At 43.4% G+C, this 22678-nt stretch overlaps 1 protein-coding gene across 1 annotated transcript in view; it reads right to left on the minus strand.

Moving 5' to 3' along the window:
- GREB1L (GREB1 like retinoic acid receptor coactivator) overlaps positions 1 to 22678 on the minus strand; it is a 3215862-nt gene that overhangs the window by 494084 nt on the left and 2699100 nt on the right. The window contains exons 23-24 of the mRNA XM_044065377.1: positions 9434 to 9549; positions 7004 to 7248 (exon numbers count right to left, since the gene is read on the minus strand). Of these exons, the coding sequence (XP_043921312.1) occupies positions 7004 to 7248; positions 9434 to 9549 (361 nt within the window). The remainder of the gene's footprint in view (positions 1 to 7003; positions 7249 to 9433; positions 9550 to 22678) is intronic.

Here is a 22678-nt window from a genome sequence, read left to right on the forward strand (position 1 = left end):
CCGATTCAGCTACGGTAGAAGGGGCCTCGGTAGTAGTCATGGATTCGGCTGTAGATTGAACCGTTTGCTCGGTTTCAACCGAAACCGAGACACTCGCGGTTTGCTTAACCGTGGTTTCGGCCGAAACCGCGGACCGCGAGTGGCGGTCCTTTTCTTTGCGTTTCTTAACAATTTGAGTAGTCGGAGGATCCGACGGCATAATGTACGCAAAGTCTGATCCGAAAAACTGTTCAGCAAACTCCGACCGACGCCTAAGCGTTCGTCGGTTGAAGGAAGCACAGGCTAAACAAGCTGCTACATCGTGGTCTGGGCCTAAACAAGGTAAGCAGTAAGAGTGGAAATCTTTATGAGGTATTTGTTTCCCACAAGTTAAACAGTTATTCACTTTTTCTGACATCGGCTGAGGCAAGAAAGAGTCCCCAACGGGGTACTTAGCTTTTAGAAGTCTTCGACGTAGTATTCGGTAGCAATAATCGCTGGATCTGACCGACCGGCACTTGCGAACAGCTTCTGCTTCGGGTGCCACGTGGCAAGAAAGACTGAGGAAAATGGCGTCGGCTGATGCCTTTATACCCGAAGACCAGCAAAGATGACGTCGGGTGAAGTGCGACACCAGCCGAGGCCAGACCCAGACTTTGGAATCCGGCCGACCGAAGGGCTGCCTGACGACAGGACAACCCATTTGTTAGGACTGCAGATGCATCCTTGAAGGACATCCTGGGGTTTCTGCTGTGTCTGGGTTTGGGTTGAGAAGACCTGGAAGGGGCTGGAAAGGGCCAATTTTAAGAGGGCCAGTGCCTACTAAATCTAGGAGGCTGAACTTGTAAGAGATATTTAACAGTTTGCATAGATTTAGCTTTATCTTCCATCTTTTTAAGAACTTCCTCAGCCTTGTTGCCAAACAGGTGGTCCTGATTTAAGGCATCCAACAATTTAGCTTTAACATGATCTGGCAAAGATTGCTCCTTAAGCCAACCATGCCTTTTGAGCACAGACCCAGTAACAGCAGCTCTGCAAGAGGCCTCCAATGAATCAAATCCACATTGCAAAGTATGTTTTCCAACCTGTTCAGCAGAATGCATTAAATCCTGTAATTCTTTATTTTCAGCACAGTCAGGCATTAACATCATTTTCTGTTTAAGCAATCCAGTAACATGTTGTTGATATTTTAACATATGAAAAACTGGCAGTTTAAAGCCATAATGGTCAAGGTTGCAGAAGTGTAAACTTTCTTACCTCATCTATCCAACGCCCTGGAGTCTCTATCAGAGGGGTTAGGATTTTTAGCAGTAGAAGCCTTAATGCCCTTGGGTCCCTGTGAAACAGTTTCTGGATCCGCAATAAGATTTTTAAAAAGGAACTTGTGAGAATTAGGAACCCTGTAATATCTGTCAGGTTTTCTGGGAGCAGGAGGCAAAGAATCAGGGGCCAAACTGGATTCTGAAAAGGCATCTTCAACAATGTCTAGTACAGGAGGTATAGCTAAAGGCCTATGCTGAGGCAGGAGTAAGAAATCCCTACGCCTCTTTTTAGAATCAGAAAAATCCTGGCTTTCCCAGTGGAAATGCACCCTTCGAGTATGTAAGGTTTCACCAAAAGAAAAATCCTCTGGAAGGGAAGCAGAGGGAATAGAGTCCTCTGCATCAGAATCCTCATAAGTAGATAAGGACAAATCCAGATCATTTGAAGAATCAGAAAAATCAGAATCCTGTTCAGAAGATTCATAAACAACTTCAGCCCTAGGTCTCTTAGAAGGGGGAGGTTGGCTTCCCCTGATTAGAGTTATAAGATCTTCAGCCATTGTTATCATTTGTTTTTTAGGCATAGAGGCCTGAGCATGCGGCCTGGGCGTCGGTTTCTTAGGCATAGTTTGAGATTTTGGCCTAAATGAAGGAGGCTTTGGTTTAATATGCAAGTCCGTAGGCCTGAATACACCGTCAGAAGCCAGTGCCTGCACAGTGGCTCCGGACCCATCCAAGGTAGAGACATCCACAGGTTCCACAGTTGAAGCATCTCGCGGCATACCAGACTCCGATTGGGTCTCAGTAGGGGCCTGTGAGTCAGAAGTAGCAGGTATCAAGGACTGCGAAAGCGCCTCACTGAATACTGGCGAACTGGTGAATGGCTTAGGAGAAGCGTCGTCGGCATCTTTGGACCTCGGCGGCCTGTCTCTGTCTATCTTTGTGTTTTTTCAGGATCCTGGTAGCCGGAAGGCTAACCGACATTTCTGGATAATTAAACCGAGAACCGAAATATTTAGAAGTGAAAATATACCAACGACAAATAGTGCGCTGTTTAAATAAAGCACAAAACCGACAGTAAGGCACATTGTGGTCAGGGCCTAGGCAAGGAATACAGTACGAATTAGAATCTTTGTGAGGTATTTGCTTTCCACAAGTAATGCAATTATTAACTTTTGCTGACATTGGTAAGGAGCAAGAAAAAGTTTCCCCAATGGGGTACTTAGCTTTAGTTGAAGACTTCGGTTCTGAAACTCAAAAATGAAAATTTCAGGAGTTGGCCGACCGGCACTTGCGAACTGCTTCTGCTTTGGGCACCGCACGGCAAGAAAGACTGATGTAATGGTGTCGGCTGCATGTTTTATACCCCTGACAACCTGACGTCATGGAAGAAGAGACAGCAACCGACGCAGGACCCAAGACTTTGTTAATCAGGACGAGTGAGGGCTACTGCAAAGCAGATAACCCAAATGTAATGACTGCAACAGTGAAACATGAAGAACATCAGGAGGGATAGCTACAGGCCTGTGTTGAGGCAGGTTTAAAAATTCCCTAAGTCTCTCTTTGGATTGAGAATAGTCCTGGCTTTCCCAGCGGTAATGCTCCCTAAGGGTATGCAATGTTTCACCAAAAGAAAAATCTTCTGGAGGGGAAGCAGAGGGAATGGAATCCTCTGCAACAGAATCCTCATAAGTAGATAAGGGTAAATCCTGGTAGAAGGAACAGAGATATCAGAAGAATCAGAAAGAACATCAGTTCTAGGTCTCTTAAAGGGGGAAGGCTGGCTTCCCCTAATTAAGGTAATAAGGTCTTCAGCCATTCTAATCATTTGTTTTTGAGGCATATGGGCCTGAGAATGCGCTTTGGTTGTCGGTTTACTAGGCTTAGTGTGAGATTTAGGCCTGAGGAATTTAGTACGAAGCCGTCAGTTTGATATGAAAATCTGTAGGCCTGAATACACCCTCAGAAGCTGGTGCCTGGACAGCGGCACCGGACCCATCCAAGATAGAGGCATCCGCAGGTTCCATAGTCGAAGCATCATCTCTTGGCATACCAGACTCCGAATGGGTCTCAGTAGAGGCCTGTGAATCTGTAGTAGTGGGTATAAGGGGCTGCAAAGCACCTCACTGAGTACTGGCGGACTGGCGACTACCTTATCGGAAGTGTCATTGGCAGTTTTGGACCCATGCGGTCTGACTCTGTCTTTATCCTTACGTTTTTTCAGGGAGATCGGTAGTTGGATGGCTTAACGAAGCCATTTCGGAGTACGGAGATTGAGAACGAAAGTATTTAGCTACAAAAATAGCCCGACGACAAATAGTTCGGGCATTGAACAAGGCACAAAACTGACAGCAAGGGATGTCGTGGGTCAGGGCCTAAACAGGTGACACAGTAAGAATGAAAATCTCTGAGGTATTTGCTTTTCACAGGCTAGACAATTATTTTTTTTCTGACATCAGTTAGAGCAAGAAAAAAGGATCCCCAATGGAGTACTTCTCCTTTTGAAGACTTTAGGTCTGAAACTTGAAAATGAAAATTTCAGGAGTTGGCCGACCGGCACTTGCAAACTGCTTCTGCTTCGGGCACCTCACGGCAAGAAAGACTGATGTAATGGCGTCGGCTGCATGTTTTATACCCCTAACAACCTGACGTCATGGAAGAAGCAACAGCATCCAACGCACAAATCCGAAGACTCTGGTATTCAGGCCGGCTGAGGGCTACCTGCAGGCAGATAACCCAAATGTGATGACTGCAACAATGAAACACGAAGAACATCCTTAAGCATGTTCTCAGAAAACTAGCACCGAAAGGGGATTAAAACCCTATCACCCAAAGTGTCAACTAAGGCTTGGATGGATGAAGGTGAAGGACAGACCCCTTCCCTTGTGTGAGATCATCCATTCATCGAGGTAACTTGTGATGAATGCCCCTGGCCAGATAAAAAGGAAGGGGGGAACCCATGCTGTCTCAGTCAAAAGGGAGTCATCAACAAGATGTTTGGAGGGTCCCACTTGATCTTGTGTAGGACCCTGGGGAAAAAGAAGAGAAGGAAAAAAACATAAAAGAACATCCCCTTCTCTGAAAAACACATTGTGTCCACCCTCCAAGACACAGCACTTGGGTTTTTGAAAGCAGAAGCGAAGAAGCTGTCTGTTTAGAGCGTAGACAAAAAGATCCACTTGTGGAACACTCCACCGATGAACTATGCCCAGAAACACCTTTCTGTGAAGCATCCATTCATGAGGTTGTGCCCTGGACCTGCTCAGACCGTCTGCCACCAGGTTTTGTCCCAAAGGAATGTAAACCGCCTGAACAGGCACCTGCAGTTGGATACCTAGACCCCAGACCTGAAGAGCTAGTCTGCAAAAAAGATGAGACCTTGTGTCCCCCCAACTTGCTGTAGTACATGACTGTGGTGTTGTCTGTATAGACCTTTACAAGTCCTAGGGACCAAAAGGGGTGGAAGGCCTGAACAGCAAGAATAAGAGTTCATCTTTGATGTTGATATGATCTCGTCACTGATGACAGGGCCAGAGACCATGGACCCTTACACTGCCGGAAGCAGACCCCCACCTCTGAACTAAAGAATCTGTATTTAAAAAAATAAATAAATACATAAATAAATAAATAAACTTCTGTGATGAAGCAGGAGGCTGGTAAGGGATGTCTGGGTTGAGGGGTGTGTGCTGAATCTGCCAGTGAAGCTCATGTTTGAGACAGGGAAGCAAGGGAATTGAAAACTCCAGAGAGTGGCAATGCTGAAGCCACACCAACCACTGAAACTTCCCATAAGAAGCCTGGCAAAAGTGTGCATGGGGATGGTCAAGGCCATGAACCCCAGAGCTCTCAGAAGTTTCCTGGCAGGCATGAGAGACACAGGAAGTAAAGACTGGAAATAGTTGTTAGAGACAGCAATGTAGGTTGTTAGAGGCAGCAGGCTGTTAGAATATTTGCACTAACTTCCCCATCCATTAAAAAAATTAAAAAGTGTTTTACAGGAGTCAAGCTCTCCTACACTACTAACAAAGGGAGGTCACTTTTCAACACCTCAATAGCATTAAATATACTATCTCCATGACTGTATTAAGTGGGTTTAACTGGAAATGTCATTATCTGTCACTGTCCCACAACTATTAACCCTTCCAAACAAACCAAAAGTACAGCAAAACAAACATAACACACCTGTTAACTTACACTTGTAACCCAAACATATTAGTAAAAGGCAAAATGTTTTTACATGAAAAAATGAATCACTAGAAAGCAACACCAGATTTTTGTTGACCAAAAGGAAAACTAACAAAACAAATGGAATCCCACCTATGTATATGTATACGTGCACACAGACACACACACACTACATATATATATATATATATATATATATATATATATATACATATATATATATATATATATACTTGTATGGGAGAAATTGAAGTATATTAACCCACCGGATGCGCAGTAGCAAGCCCCGCCCAAACCCGCCTGTGACCATTTTGACTGCACCGCCCACAGTTTGATTGAAAGTCGCTACCAAAATACAAGGTGATTTACACCAATATTTCGCCATTAATAAAGCAGTTTTTAAATATTTTTCATGCTATATCACTACTACTTTATTTTAAAATCAAACATTACTATTACATTATTACTATACATTAAGAGTAAGTCATCACTTTTTTTTCCATATGTCACCAGTTTTAGCATGGATTAAGAGGTAGAGAGCTAAGATCTTGAGTCAAAAATCAAGACGTCCGTTAAATAGGGAGAGCTGACAGATCATGACACTAGCGATGACCTGCATTTGCTTTCAAGACATACCATGTGCAGGGTTGTGTGAGTGATTCCTTTTAACTATGTTTAGGTTCAAAAAGGGTAAAGTGCCATCTGTCCTGTCCTACATTCTCTTACAAACATACACATTACAGCAAAATATTGAGTCATTCTGTGAAACCGACTATATGCTGTTTAGGACTGTAGTTAGGACGCTGTCGTAGTGCAAAGGGCATAAGGCAGACAAGTTATCTTGGCAATGATATTTTGTAGCTGTGCCGTGAGCTGCCTGATTGAAGTTATTATTAAAGGCTCCATATTCTCCCCCCTCGTTTATTTCACATAAGGGTCTTTTTGTACAGGTTTAGTTCAGTTATTAAAAAATTAAACCCCTTTACAAAGGTGTAATATATGAAGAAATGAGTAACACTTTGAGGAGCAACTCTACTATTTCAAGAGCTGTGTCAACCACAATTAATATCTCAATTTAGTTTTGAATGTGTCATTATTGTGCTTATTAAATGATCTGTTTTTAATTCTACTGTTTCTTGCTACATGACACGAATTTACCATTACATTTGCATTGCGTGTCAATCACGGCACATTGCCGCTGTTAATCCCCGCCCTCCAGCATGTCAATCACGGCAGGCGCGCCCATTCCTGTGCGAACTCGGCAGTGGGTTAATACACTTCAATTTCACCCTTGTATGTATCTATATGTAAAGTAAACACACGCACACACACACATACACTCTTGTGATTTGTGTCCTGCATACATAAACATTGCATCCTTGTGAAAGGAATATAATACAAAGTTATTTATACTCCTTGGCATCAAGTATCCACAAAGACCAAACACCCACTTTAGAGGTGACAGAGTGAAAATTTAGAAAGTGAATCTGGGTGGGTCACAGTTTAGAAACCAAGTACTTCAACACCACCACACCTATCTTGCAAGCTTCTGTAATAACAGTTTCTTGACTACTGACCTGAAGTTCCAGTCACTACACTGCTGTTACTGTGTGGCCTCTCCATGTCAACATGTAATTCGTCTACTTCATTCTCAGTGGTGCTGGATTTGTCAGGGTCCCTGTCAATCAAGTCAGGAACCACCATTGACTCCCTGACTGCTCCTTTTGTAACATAACAGCATGCAAGACCTACTTCTTGTTCCAGGGCAGTACGCGTCAAATAGCTTGAATCAATCAGCCTCAAATCACAGTGCTTCAATGACCTAGAAAGAACAGGACAGACATTAGTTTACTGCAGTTACATTGATACTGTGAAATTCACAAGATCCTGTGACTATTCACTCAAACATGCATCCAAGAGTATATAAATATGGTTGCCACCTTTTCAAATGTCCAAAGTGGGACAATTGTGGTACAAACATCAGATTTTGCAGGCCAGAACATACCCACAGCCAGTACAAAGGACAGAACTTCACTTTATTCCCTAAATAGAAGCTTATTTTTGCAGCATTTTAGTTGCTTATTCTGTTTCTTATAACATTTAGGTGTTTCAAATACAGAATAACTGTTTTATGCAACTACTGCATACAATTTAGGAAATAATTTTGCCCTAAAATCTCAAGATATTTGTCATTTTTGCAAATTTTTTGCAGGACACAACTGCCCAAAGAGGGACTATCCCTCGCAGTGGGAGACAGGTGGTAACCCTATATATAAACTAGTCCAAAATACTACCAAAATGGACTAGAACATACTTAAGTATTTTTAGTTTGAGTCTTCATTTACTGTGCTTTAAAGGTGTTAAGATCTGCTAGACAAAAGTACCATTTATGGTGTGAACCAGGAGCTTTCAACTGGTAAACTGCCTTACTTGCAGTCACACAGCATGCTAGTGGTGGTGTGAATTACACTTAGGGTAAGAGACTACAGCTGGCCTAATAGAATGTGCTAGACTTTAACAGCTTTCAATACAGCTGTACTTAGTGTCACCTCAATCTGCTTCTATGCACCGTAAAACCAAAGAATGCCAGATTGCACTGTTAAATGCTTTTCAGTGCAGACTCTCTCCATCTGGAAAGTGAAGTACTACATATACTAAACACCTCTGGAAGAGAAATACTTACTCTAAAAATGTAAACAATAATCTACAAACTGGTAAACATTTTAATTTATGAAACTGTAAAACAAAATATGGACTTGGCTTTGAAAAAAACAAAACAGTGACTGGTCAGACATAAAACTGTTTAGAAATCTAAAAGGTATCAACAGTAGTGAAGGCCAGTTACCACTTTCCTGTGTTGACAGCCAGCCTTATCAGGAAGGCACTGCTGAACCTTCTAAACTTAAAAAGTATGTGGTGAGTTCAGGATATCCCCCTGGTAACTTTAAAAATCTAATCATGAAGCTTGCCACTACTTAGTATCCACTCCCCTCCATTTTGAGAGAGAAATGGGACTGCACTTTATTTGAGTCGGTGAGGCTTCAATAAGCATGGTGATGAATGGCCACAACAAGCAAGACTGTCCAAAGAGATGGTTGGCTAAATAACATTAATAAAAATATAAGACTCTAAAGGCAGATGGGTGTTAGGCTGCCTCACTGAGCACATAAAGATAAGCATAAAAGGAAAACTTATTGCTGTCCATCAGGCATACAAAATAACACATTTTCTCCATTCAGAGTATGCTGGCTAATCTAGCATGATCAGCCCACTTAGTTTCTTCAGAGGGTTTTCGGATACCAAACAATCTCAACAGTGAAGTTGATATTTTACCTGGATTCAGAAATCCTGAGTTGACAGAACAGGCAAGTTAGTCCCAAACCTGATTTAACAGTAATGCATAAAGTGCATGGTAGAAAACACATTCTAAAGTAACTGTAATGTATGCCTCACCTACATCTATTTTTTAATGTTGCAGGTATTTACCAAGTAGACTGTGCAGATGTGAACATTTGCAAAGAAACTTTCCTTCTACTTCTAACTTTAGAAACTCAGTGAAGTTACAGGGGGAGAAGAACATGCAGTTACCGAACCCACCATCACTTTCTTCATGCAGTTAAGAATTCAAAAGTTTATTGTGTACTTCAAAGTGAAGTATGTGTGGCATCTGGTTAAACTGACACTACCATCATAACTCTTGATATCAAAGTAATGGTCATGTTGTGTTGAGTTATGAGGAACAGTACTCATTAAGAACCAGATATTCCAGTGCAATATTTCTATGACAGAACAGTATTCTACCATATCCATTTTTCTGTTTTGTTCTTTCCTTGTTTCTTTTGTTGTAGAATCACAGACCTATTGATAATTACAACAAAAACATTTTTACTAACATAAATCTAGTTTACAAAACTGATAATACTGTCAAAGTGCAATATTAATATAATTCACAGTTCAGAAAATTAACATCCTACTTCTGTGCCTTTTCCACTGTTTTTTTTTTGTACCTTGGAAATGTTTCTCCAAGAGGATCTTTGCCAGTAAGAACTATGACACAAGGAAGTCCTTCTAGATCTTGATAGGTACGAGGAATCCACTCCTCTGACTCACAGCCCCTCCAAACCTACAATAAAAATTTAGGTATATTTTGAGCATCTCAGACATATGAAACATTAACAAAGAAACACTGAATAAGCAACAAAAGTAGCTTTACCTTGTATTGCACATTTAAACATTTTACTGCTTCAACATGGGACTGTTTGGTATAAACACAACGGCTGTCACACCTTTACTTTCAGGGAGAGAAGCAAGTGCTCTTTTGACAAGGTAAAAACCTGCAAGAACCTATTTAAAGCCTTTCAGATGAAGGCATTTTTGTTTGTTGTATTTTCTGCACACTTAATCTGACCTGCAATGCTCCGGGACAGAACTACTAGACAGAGAATGTGAGCTTACTACACAAGAGAAAGCAGAAAAGGCTGCACTTGTAAAGAAAACAGTAAAGTACACAGCTGCACTTGAGAAAAAAAAAATAAATTATATATATATATATATATATATATATATATATATATATATATATGTTTAAGTAAATTGCAAAGAAAATGAAAACACTGTCATCTGTGTCAGCATGTCTGGCAGATTTGTGCATATTCTCAGACTAACTTGTATGCCAGCATGCCTAATTGTGAACATGTAAATACTTATTTTTTTTATTTTAAATGTTGAGCATTTCTCTGTTTAAACAGACAGTGTTTTGATACATTTTTAATTGCACAGGTTTGTGAGGGACATTCTAAAGTACTGTGGAGAATCAGCTTAACTGTAGGTGATGTCATTAGAATGTTCTTGATTGCTAGGTGATTATTTGAACAGCTGCTTGATGGGAAAAAACGTTTTCAAACAGTTGGCTGTAAGTTTTTAAAATAAGACAGTTGACACTGTTAAGCTGTGCAGTTAGTCAAGTGCTGAGCAGTTTGTGAAGAGTTGCAGTCACAGAGCTGCGCACTGATACCAGAAGAAAAGAGAACTCACCAAAAACTAAGTCTGCCTTTGCCTTGTTGTTATATTTTAGATTAGAACAGGGACAGTGTTCTCTAGTTAGATTAGGGAAGTTTAGTTATTCAGATCGAGTTTTTGTAGACTGACAGACTTCTATCCTACAGTTTAATTTTACATTTCTGGTGATTGAATTCTGGTCTTTATTGAAAGCTGTTGATTTACATTCTTGTAATCATTTTACTTATTATTAAATTTTTTTATTACTTTACATTATGCCTGAAAATCAGTCTGTTCTTTAGAGATTACAGCTAACTTAAGACTGTTTGATAGTCCCCAGGTCACCTCAAAGGCCTGGTCACTTCGGGTCATAGCTATCACTTATTTTGATATTTATTTTTTCATAACTGGACACCCCTTTAGCAGGGGATGAATGCACTCTGATTGGTGGCAGCATTAACTGTATTATTTTGGGGAAAGGACACAGCTGGAAATCTGTGTCAGGCTTTCCCAGAAGTGTTTAGATGTGTGAGATTTAAATTTACTTTGAGTGTGTGTATATCAGAGGTCTTAATTAGGGACACATTGCTTTGAAGTGTGTCATAAGGAGTTAAATTAGGGATGGAGAGAATTATACGGTCAGTCCCAGATTATTGAATGTGTTCCTGTTGTGCTGAACAGCTGACTGTTATTTTTAAAATAAGACAGTTGACACTGTTAAGCTGTGCAGTTAGTCAAGTGCTGAGCAGTTGGTGAAGAGTTGCTATCAGTTACAGTGCTGTGCAGTGACACTAAGAAAAGAGAACTCTCAGAAAACTGTAAGCCTGCCTTTGCCTTACTGTTATGCTTTAGATTAGATCAGGGACATTATTCTCTAGTTAGATTAGGAAAGTTCAGTTATTCAGATAAGAGTTTTTCTAGTATGAAGGACTTCTATCATACAGTTTAATTTTATATTTCTGGTGACTGAAGTCTGGTGTTTACTGAAAGCTGTTGATTTACATTCTTGTAATTGTTTTACTTATTATTAAATGTTTTCCATTACTTTACATTGTGCCTGGAAAACAGTATGATGTTATCTTGTCCCATCTCGCCTTTGTTCTTGCTGGTTGGGTTCAGAGCCAATCCTCAGCTCCGACTTGGCCAATTTACTAAAGCTCGAGAGCTTTTACTGGCTCGAGGCTACACCTTACCTCAACATGCCTAGCAGCAGCTACCCAGAGCTCGTTTGCCGCTTGCAGCGTCGAGATTGCTACTACTGGCTCAGGCTAAATACTTTGTGCTTTTTTTCTATTTATCTCTACTTTTTCTAATAATTAGTGGTTATATTGACTCGTTAGTGTGTTTCGTCCACAGTTAGTCTAACAACCCTTTCTCTGCTTGTTGTGGTGCTTTTTGGCTGTCGTTTTTCTCTTCAGGCCTTGCTTTCCTCTTACAGCCTGTTTAAGTTAGAGGGTTCTTCCCTTTCCTCACCCTTTTTCTGGGATTGCCGTTTAGAGGCTCTCCCATTGGGGGAGTCGCCGTTTAAGTTAGAGGCTCTCCCTCTTCTTTCTTCTCTCCTTTAAAAAAAAAATAATAATAAATATATATTTATATAAGGTTCTTCCTTTTGTTGTCAGCCTCGTTGCTGTCACTTGTTGCGTGCTGTTAGTGATAGTTTCTGTTTTACTCTGTGAATTTTTTCATGACTAGAGTTACTATGTCTAAAGTGTTGCCAAAAAAAGTTCCTTACGGGCAGGCAAATGAGTTGTGTTTACTGTTTAGGGGCTGTTCACCTGCAGGACTCCTGCTCCATCTGCCACGCTTTCAGTTCTAGAGTCCTGCAGGAGAGGAAAAATAAGCTTATTTTATGTGGCCTTCTGAAGAACCCTCAGGTTTCCTCGTCTCAGGGTCCTAAGCTAGCCAAAGTGTCCGAGAAACACTCCAAGCCATTGGTTCAGAGTTCGGAACAGACAAAAATCACTGAGAAGCCTTCAGCTCTGTTAGCTCCCAGCACTGGCTCTGACAAAGCTAAGTCTCCGGCGGCTCCATCTGTGTCCTTCGAGCCAGTCTGGAACCATAAGAGATCAAGGTCTCCTTCTTTGGAGCCGGTATGCTCCGCTCCACAATCTCCTCTGCTGCAATCTGGAGCAGGCAGTCACCGGTCTTCTTCACACTCCTCTCGGTCCTCCATGCTTTCAGATCACAATGTGGAGAGTGTGGACAACAGGCTCCTCAAATCACAGGCACTTGCTAAATTACTTTCGTGCCCAGACCACAAGGGATTGGTTCCTTCCACCCGCCCAGCTTCTCCATTGATTCCTACTCAGACTCTCTTGAGCTGGAGTGCACGGAGGTCGTGGTGGTCGAACTGTTGGCTCCGGTTTCTTCTCCCTTATCAGTTCCAACCACTGCTCCAATCTCCACGATGTCTCAGTCTGTCAAGGGAGCTGGGTGCCGAAATCTCTCGCCAGCTCCGAGGGGGGAAAGTGGCACTGGATCCTTGTCTGACCCCGCTCTCCCTCTCGGAGCTTCGGCGCAAGTGAGCTCGGGTCCTACATCGGACTTGGAGCCATCACTCCTGGTTCAAAGGAGATCTCCAGGCTCTTTGGAGCTGCTGGCTCCTTCAACTTGGGACAGTGGCACCTTTGAGGTGATGAGGAGCGTACTGTCCCCTGAGACTGCTCCACCCTCGGCTCCACTGGCACCTTCTCCCTCGGTGTTGTCCCTCCTCCTGCCAAGTGTAGGGAACTGGTGCCCCAGGACGCCCCACTGGGTTTTCCCACTTCCTCCGAGACCTCCCCCAAACACTCAGAGGTCCCTCAGAAGAAGTGTAAGAGGAAGCACCTGAGTCTATCACTTCAGATACAGACTTGGAGGAGTTGGAAGGGTCCCCACGGTCCCCCTCTGAGGATGTCTCATTTTCAGACATCTTGGAAATCCTTAGACAGAGGGGTGGCTGGAAGTCTCTAGCCCCTTCTGAGGATGAGTCTGTCTACCTGGATGCATTTGGTTCCTGACCCTCCACCTTTCAACCCACTTTTGTCTGTAGTGAGTCGAAAGGTGTGAAGCACTCCAGAGACTATGGAACCAGTTCCGAGGAGACTGGACAAATTTATTACAGCTCCAGAAGATGAGGCTTTCCTAACCAAAGGGGTCTCTGCTGATGCCATGGTGGTGGGAGCAGCCACCTAGAAGGAAGTTGCGGAAACTTCATCTGTCCATCCGCCGAACAAAGAGTCTCGTGCGATGGACAGGTATGGGAAGCGTATGTTTTCTTCAGCGACCTTTACTCTCAGGTCGCTGAATTACTTGTCACACTTCACAGGGATCTCCTGAAGGAGCTAGGAGATAACCTGCAAGATCCTACAGCTCAGGGAGTTGCGAACAGGGCAGATTTCCAGCTTGCAACCTTGACCTCTGTGATTAACTCCTCCACGAGGCTTATTTCTTATGCGGCAGACGGAGCGAGTAGGGCAGCAGGTACCGGAGTAGCTTTATGAAGACACTCCTGGATGTGCCTTTGTCAATTTCTGGAACCTTTTAAGTCTTCATTTACTAACACCCCCTTCAATGGCTCATCCTTGTTCGGGGCTCAGGTAAAAGAGACTCTCACCAGGTGTGAACAGGATGGCAAGATTCTCTCTGCCATGGGAGTCCATTTTTCCACTCCATCTAGACCCTATCCTAAAGATCAGAAGAGTGGAAAGATGTGGTCCCGAAAATCCCAGGGATCTTCACCTGACACACGTGGAGATTTTCCCCCCAGGGACAGAGGGGGAAAACACCAGAAGATGCTGTCCTCGTGGCAGAGGGGGTCCGCAATAGCAGGACGACGGAGATACTTTCTCTGCTAGGCCCTTCCAGCACTCCTGAAGGGAGGCCTGGCTGTCCACCTCTGGAGGCAGTCGGGGGGGCACACTATCACTGTACCCAGCAGCCTGGCAATCTATCATGACAGAAACATGGGTACTGTCAATAATATCCAGGGGTTACAAAATTCCCTTTTCTCAGTTCCCCTCAAAAGACAAACGTTCTAGCCTAGATGTTCCACCCAGTCTTCGGGATCATGCAATCCTAGAGGTTAAAGACTGCTAGAAAAAAGAGCCATGCAGGAAATCCCTGAAGACCAAATCGGATTCGGAACTTACTTAAAGTTATTTTTAGTTCCAAAGAAGACAGGGGACTGGAGACCAATCTTGGATCTCAGCAAGCTAAACCAATTGGTAAAAAAGACAAAGTTATGGATGGTGACACTGCAGTCCATTCTTCCCTTCTTGGGTTAGGACAATTGGATGTGCTCCACAGATCTCCAGGACATGTACTACCATATAAAAATGGGACAGGCAATCCACGTTATTCCTATGCTTCCGGCTGGGAGCCAGTCATTATCAGTTCAGGGCCCTGCCCTTTGGTCTCACCACAGCCCCCAGGGTGTTGTGTATGGCAGTGGTCACGGCTCACCAGAGGCATTTAAGATTCCAGGTGTTTCCATATCTAGATGACTGGCTCCTCACTGCTACCACCGAGCATCAACTGATCAGAGCACGGGACTATACAATCTAAACTTGTTCCCAGTTAGGCATCACCATAAACTACGAAAAATCTGCCTTGTTTCCTTGTCAGTCTATTACCTTTATAGGGGCAGACTTGGACACAAGACGCATGATTGCAAAACTGCCTCAAGACAGGGTATCAACCATTCGTTAGCAAGTTTCTTTTCTCATAAAGAAGATGAGAGTTTGGCCAAGACAATTTTTACAAGTACTGGGCTCAATGGCTGCAGCTATTACGCTAGGACAATTGGATATGCTCCAGTCCTTTAGCATGCTTCCACATGTGGATTCTACAGTGGCTTCTTTTCGCTCAGTGGTCTTTCCAGGATTTGTCAATGTCACACATGATCTTGATCACGGAATCTTGCAAAAAGGACTTTCTATGGTGGCTTGTCTCCCCCCAGGTGACACTGGGCAGACCCTTTTTAGACTCCCATCCAGTAGCCACAGTGATCATGGATGCTTCCCAGACAGGGTGGGGGGACATTATCTGGTATGGACTGTCCAAGGAATGTGGCAACTTCACGAGTACGATTTGCACATTAATGTTCTAGAGATGAGAGCGGTGCTTCTGGCGTTGCAAGCACTTCAAGACTCTCTACCTACCGGGACCATTGCAATCCAGACAGACAATATGTCAGTGGTGGGTACATCAACAAGCAGGATGGAACCACATCTTATCCCTTGTGTCAGGAGGCACTTTGAGTATGGAAATGGGCAATGTCTTCCCAATGTTCTCTGATTACGACCCACATTCCCAGAAAATCCAATGTGACAGCGGACAGGCTCAGCAGGGCTATCCTCATGCCCCATGAGTGGTCACTGAAGCAAGAAGTTGCGGACTTGATTTTCCGCAAATGGGGACAGCCATGCTGCGATCTTTTTGCCACTCCCCTAAACAAGAAATGCAGCAGCTACTTTGCCCTATTTTCCCCTTCGGGACAGTCACCCAGGGATGCACTTGTCCATGATTGGCCTCCGGGTCTACTATATGCTTTTCTGCATTTCCCTCTCATTCCAAAGGTACTTCAGAAAGCAAAATCGTTGGGTTGCAAACTCATCCTCACTGCTCCTTACTGGCCTCGTCAGATATGGTTTCCGTTTCTTCACTATCATCTTCAACTGGAACCTTGGATACTGGACCCAGTTCCGGACATTGTGACACATCAGTCAGGCAGGCTTCAACCATCTTTTCAAACCCTCAAGCTGACTGCTTGGCTACTCCACTTCCAGTCTTAGCCAGGCTCCCAAACATTTCCCCTGCTGTACAACACATTCTAGTGTCCTCCCACAAGCCCACTACCAGGAGGATTTACACTAGCAAATGGAAGAGGTTCTCTTATTGGGCCAAGAGTAATAACATTGATCCTTTTATGGCTCCTGTTTACAAGATTCTTGACTTTCTGGCCGAAACCTTCAAAAAAGGGGCATCTGCAGCTATTATTAGTGTCCAACTGACTGCCATTTCCAATTTTCATGTAGGAGACTTGGGTTCTAACATTATATCCCATAAGTTGTGCAGGGCATTCTTACAAGGTACAACACTTTTATGGCCCCCGGTAAGAGAAACCCCCTCAGGACCTAAACTTGGTTTTAGCTTCGATGGTTCTGCCTCCCTCTGAGCCAAGCAGCATCTTGCCCCCTGAAGTTTCTATCTTGGAAAACCCTCTTCTTGGTTGCTATAACCTCAGCTAGACGGGTTTCTGAATTACATGCTTTGTCTATTTGCCCACCGTATCTCATCTTTCACAAAGATAGAGTCTTTCTAAGGACCAATCCTTCTTTTTTGCCAAAAGTTTGTTCGGAGTATAACTTAAATCAGTCCACTGAGCTTCCTGTGTTCTTCCCCAATTACAGCAACAAGGCAGAGTATAGATTACACCAATTGGACATTCATAGACAATTACGTTTTTATTTACACAGGACCAAAGACCTCAGAAAATCAGACCAATTGTTTATATCCTTTGCTGACAATAAGCAAGGTTATCCAGTTTCTAAAGTGACTTTATCAAAATGGCTGTCAGACACAATTACTTATTCATATGGTTTGCATAAAAAGATGCTTCCAGGAAGGCCCAGAGGACATTCAACCAGGGCCTTAGCCACCTCTACTGCCTTTCAAGCCAAATTGCTTTTAGATTCAATCTGTGCTGCAGCAACATGGGCAAATCCTCATACCTTTATCTCTCATTATAAAGTAGATGTGGTCTCCCAGAACAGGGCATCCTTTGGTTCCACGGTCCTGAAGAGTTTGTTCCAATGAGCCACCCATGAACCAGGTGCTGGGGACACGGTCCCAACCAGCAAGAATGAAGGTGAGATGGGACAACATAACAAAGAAGTTATGTACCTACCACAATGTTCCATGTTTGTTGTCCATCTCTCCTTCCTTCTTGCGTCCCCCCCCCTTCTTCCCCCCTCCTGGAGGTTCGAGAGGAGTTCTTTATTGGTTACACTGGCTGAGTTTCCTGCTGACATACCAGGTAAGTTAACCATGCATTGTCTTTTCCTCTATCCTTCCTATCTTGATGTATAAGGGGCTTAGTAAAACAATTGTTTTTTTACTATACATGTCTAGTGTGGGCAATTACAAATGAGATCTGGGTAGCTGCCATTAGGCATGTTGGGATAAGGGGGTAGCCTCGAGACAGTAAAAGCTCTCGAGCTTCAGTAAATTGGCCGAGTCAGAGCCAAGGATCAGCTCTGAACCCAACCAGCAAGAAACAGGGTGAGATGAAAGACAACAAACATGGAACGTTATGGTAGGTACATAACTTATTTTTCTTTATAGATTAGAGTGCGCTTACACCAGTTTGATACTCCCCAGGTCACCTCGAAGGCCTGGTCGCTTCTGATCATAGTTATCATTTATTTGGTATTTAACTTTCATAATCGGACATCCCTTTAGCAGGGCATGAAGACACTCTGATTGGTGGTAGCATTACCGTATTATTTTGGAGAAGGGACACAGCTGAAAATCTGTGTCAGGCTTTCCCAGAAGTGTTTGCATGTATGATATTTAAATATACTTTGAGTGCGAGTGTATCAGAGGTCTTAAACTGGGACAAATTGCTCTGAAGTGTGCAATAAAGAGTTACATTAGGGGTGGACAGAAGTATACAGTTTCGTCCCAAATTACTGAGCGTGATCCTCTTGTGTTCTTAGGGGGAAAACTGTGAAATATGACTTGTGTTTAATTGACAGTCTCACAGTGGAGTCAGTAGTGAGGATTAAAGCTCCTTAGTTACTGACCAAGGAAAGTAAAGGACGTCACATTAATTTGGTTGCAGTCCGGTGGGGTATTGGCCAGACGTAACATTTTATTGGCTGCAGTACAGTAGGATATTAGCCGGATGTCACATAAATAATGCAACATCTTGGGGAAACAGCAAAAAAATACAAACAGATTACATCAGTGAGCACAGTGCAAAAGTTGCTGGGAGATGAAAGTCCGTATAGCCAAAGGAGTCTAGTCAGTAAACAACAATACGATGTTAGTTGTGCTTAAAACAATAGGTGACATATCAGCAGTTAGTATAAAAAGGAAAAAGGTAATGCTGATCAATTCTTTTCTGGAAATGTTTTTTTCCTTCATCACATCCCAACTAAAGGATATCAGCCCCAGACTTTACCACCCTGCCATCAAAGAGAGGGAGGTTGTAAAGTCAGCAACACTGATCTTTAGTGCTTTATGCTGTATGAAAATCAACTTAGAGTCTCGACAACAGAAAGTACAGTTTTGTACCTACCATAAATGTAGATGTTCGAGTGCTAATACAGCTGCAGTCATAACAGATGGGTTCTCCTGCCGTCAGGTGGGTCCTCGGTCGGCCGAATTCCAAAGTCTAGGTCCGGCGTCGGTTGTTGTCGCATCTTCCCTGACGTCAGTGCGACAGGGGTATAAAGGAACCAGCCGACGCCATTTTCTTCAGTTTTTCTTGCCCCAAATGTCAGGTGCCCCCAGAAGGAAGGCAATACATAAATTTGTGTAATAAAGCAATGCAATATAATCAAAATACAGTAGTTGCAAGCAAATACACCATAAATGAATACCCCAATCAGGTTGTATGAGGAGGTGTTAGCCAATAGGCCTGTCCCAAGAGGGGAAGGAGGGAGGGAAACCTGGACTGCAGCTGTATTAGCACTCTAACATCTACATTTATGGTAGGTACAAAACTGTACTATGTTCATCGTGCATACAGCTGGAGTCATAACAGATGGGTAGAATCCCAAAGCTAAGAAAGGGGTGGTAGGCACTAGGTGGAACTAGGAGGAGCCAGGATGCCCTGCAAGACTGCAGTGGCAAAGCCTGCTCTAGTTTTGGAGTATAATGGTAGGTGGTAGTGCTTGGAGAGGGTATGCACAGAACTCCAAGTGGCTGCTTCCAAAATATCTTTGGTAGGAACTCCTCTGAGGAAAGCTGCAGAGGTAGCTGTGGCCCTTGTGGAGTGAGATCTGATGCCTGTAGGTACAGTTTTGCCATGAAAAGAATAGCAAAAACGTATGCAGTGGGCTATCCATTTTGAGATTGTCTGTTTGGAAATAGGCTTTCCTTGAGCTCCTACAGCATAGGACACAAAGAGCTGTTCTGATTTTCTGAAAGGCTTTGTTCTGTCCAAATAATAACGCAGTTGTCTGTGGATGTCCAAGGAATGTAGTAATCTCTCCCCTTTGTTTTGAGGATTAGGATAAAAGGTAGGTAAGTGTATGGCTGATTCAAAGCTACCCTGGATACCACTTTAGGCATAAAGGATGGGATGGTTCGTAAGGAAACTCTGTCCTGATGGAAGATGATAAAAGGCTGCACAGCCATGAGAGCTTGTATTTGAGGTAAATTCAGTTTTCTAGGATCCTGGCCCTTTTTCTCATTCCAAACACAAAACCGTTTCCATTTTGCAGAGTAAGCTTTTCTAGTTGACGGCCTTCTGGCCTCCAAAATGACATCCTGCACCTCCTTAGAAAGTAGGGTCTGTTGTGATGCTTAGGAATCTTCCATGCGGCTAGATTGAGAGTTTTTAGCTGGCTGTGAAGAGTTTTGAAGCTGTGCTGAGTCAGGAGAAGAGGCATTAGAGGTAGGGTCCATGGTGGGGAATGCGTCTGGCTCCTCAGGAGTGGGTACCAGTGTTGTCTTGGCCAGTCTGGAGCAATGAGAATCATCTTTGGTCTGTCTGCTCTGGTTTTCAGTAGTACTTTGGGCAGCAGAGGAAGAGGTGGAAAGGCATAAACTGCCATCGATGTCCAACTGAAAGAGAGAGCGTCCACTCTCCATGCCTTTGGATGGAAAATCCTTGAGCAGAATTTTGTCAATTGGTGATTTTTGTGGGAGGCAAAGAGATCTATGTCTGGCCTTCCCCATGCTTGGATTATTTCTGTAAAAACTTTTGGATGCAACTTCCATTCGTGTGGACCTGTCATATTTCTGCTTAGGTTGTCTGCCAGCGTGTTTTCCTTGCCTGGCAGGTACTGTGCTTGTAGCTCGATTTGTAAGTCCATGGCCCTGTTCTAAAGTGACATGGCCAGTCTGCATAGGGGGTAGGAATGCGTTCCTCCCTGCTTGTTTATGTACCACATAACTGTGGTGTTGTCCGTTCTTATCAATAGTTGACCTGGTTTCAGAAGGTCTTTGAAAGCTATAATAGCATTTATTACTGCTAGCATTTCCTTTTGATTGATGTGAAGGTGCTTTTCTTTTTGGGACCATTTGCCCTGAATTTTTGGGACCATTTGCCCTGAATGCACCGATCTGTCATGTGCGCCCCCTAGGCGTAGTCCAAGGCGTCTGTTGTGATGACTTGATTTGCTTGAGGCTTGCTGAATGGAAGACCTGTGTTTGTTTGGCATGCTTGAGCCCACCACAGAAATTCCTTTTGTAGACATGGAATTAGTGGTATTACTGTTTCCAAACTGTGGCTGTGTTGAAACCATAGGTTTTTCAGGTACCATTGAAGTTTCCTCATATGCAGCTTTGCACATGGGATTAGTAAGATGCAAGATGCCATGAATCCCAGAGCCTGCAGGATTTTCCTTGCAGTCAGCCTGGTGCAATTTGCTAGTGCTCTGAAGTATTGAGTTAGTTGCCCCTGCTTCTCTGGCGTGAGGTAGGCCATCTGGGTGTTTGTGTCCAAGTTGGTACCCAGGAAAATTATTTTCCGAGAGGGTATTAGCCTTGATTTCTTTTTGTTGACTGTGTATCCCAGAGAGTTCAACAACATTATTACATAAGCCAGATGTTTCAGAAGAATGTGCTTGCTGTCCGCTTGGATCAGGCAGTCGTCCAAATAAAGGTATAATTGTATCCCTTGAAGTCTGCAGTAGGCAATTACTGATGCCAGGCATTTCGTGAATACTCTGGGCGCAGTAGATAAGCCAAAGGGCAATGCAGAGAATTAATAATGGGTTGAACCTGCAAGAAATCTGAGGTATCTTCTGCAACTTTGTCTGATTGGGACATGCAGGTATGCCTCCTTGAGGTCCAATGTTACCAGCCAAGACTCCTTGCCCAGCATGGGAAGAAGTTGCTGTAGAGTGAGCATCTTGAATTTTGGTACGAGTAGAAATGTGTTTAGGATGGATAGGTCCAAAATAGGTCTCCAATCTTTTCCCTTCCTTGGTACCAGGAATAGTCTGGAATAAAAACCTTGACCTTGTTCGTGCGTAGGGACCTCTTAAATCGCTTTCATGTCTATGAGATCTGTAATTTGCTTTTGTGCCTCTGCCCTTTGATTTTGTGGCAGGTTTGGCATGCCTCTCATTTTTGGAAGGGTGTGAAAATGGAATCTGTAGCCTCTGTTTATAATGTCCAGGATCCATTTGTCTTTTGTGACAATATGCCAATTTTTTGAAAATAATGCCAGTTTTCCTCCTAAGGGGGCTGCCATTTGAGTCTTGCTTGGCATGCAAAGGGGAAAGTCATTGGGTTTGCTTTCTGAATGATTGCGAGTTATCCTCACCACCTCTTTGTGTAGGAGCTTGCCATTGCCTGCCTCTAAACGATCCTTGAGATTGTCCTCTGTCCCTCGGGCACCTGTATCTACCTCTTTGGGGTCTGTCCATGGCTGGAAAGGACCAATTTTTGGAAGGCCAATTTCTACTGAAACGTGGGGGTTGTACCTGTAGAAAATCTTTCACAGTTTGCATTGATTTAGCCTTTTCCTCCATTTTCCTTAATACCTCCTCAGCATTAGCACCAAATAATACATCCTTTTGTAGAGGGGCATCTAGTAATTTAGCTTTGACATGATCAGGCAAGGTTTGTTCCTTGAGCCAGGCATGTCTACGTATGACCGATCCTGTAACAGCAGCTCTACATGAGGCCTCTAGAGCATCAAAAACACATTGTAAGGTATGCTTACCCACTTGTTCTGCACTATGCATCAAATCCTGCAACTCCTTCAAGTCTGGTTGTTCAGGTTGTTACATTTTACTTTTCAGTTGTGATAACAAAAACTGTTGGTATTTTAGCATATGGAACTGACAGTTTAAGGCCCTCATGGTTAAGGTAGCCGAGGTATATACCTTCTTTCCCCACCTTTCTAAGGATCTGGAATCCCTCTCGGAAGGTAATGGATTTTTAGCAGTGGAGGCCTTAATTCCCTTGGGGCCCTGTGAGATGGTTTCTGGGTCAGCAGCATGGCTTTTGTATAGAAACTGGTGTGAGTCAGGAACCCTGTAGTACCTGTCAGGCTTGACTGGGGCTGGAGGCAGAGAATCCGGGTTAAG

The sequence above is a fragment of the Protopterus annectens genome, chromosome 3.part0 (assembly GCF_019279795.1).
Source record: "Protopterus annectens isolate FY-2018-M chromosome 3.part0, PAN1.0, whole genome shotgun sequence".
Lineage (NCBI taxonomy): Eukaryota > Metazoa > Chordata > Ceratodontiformes > Protopteridae > Protopterus > Protopterus annectens.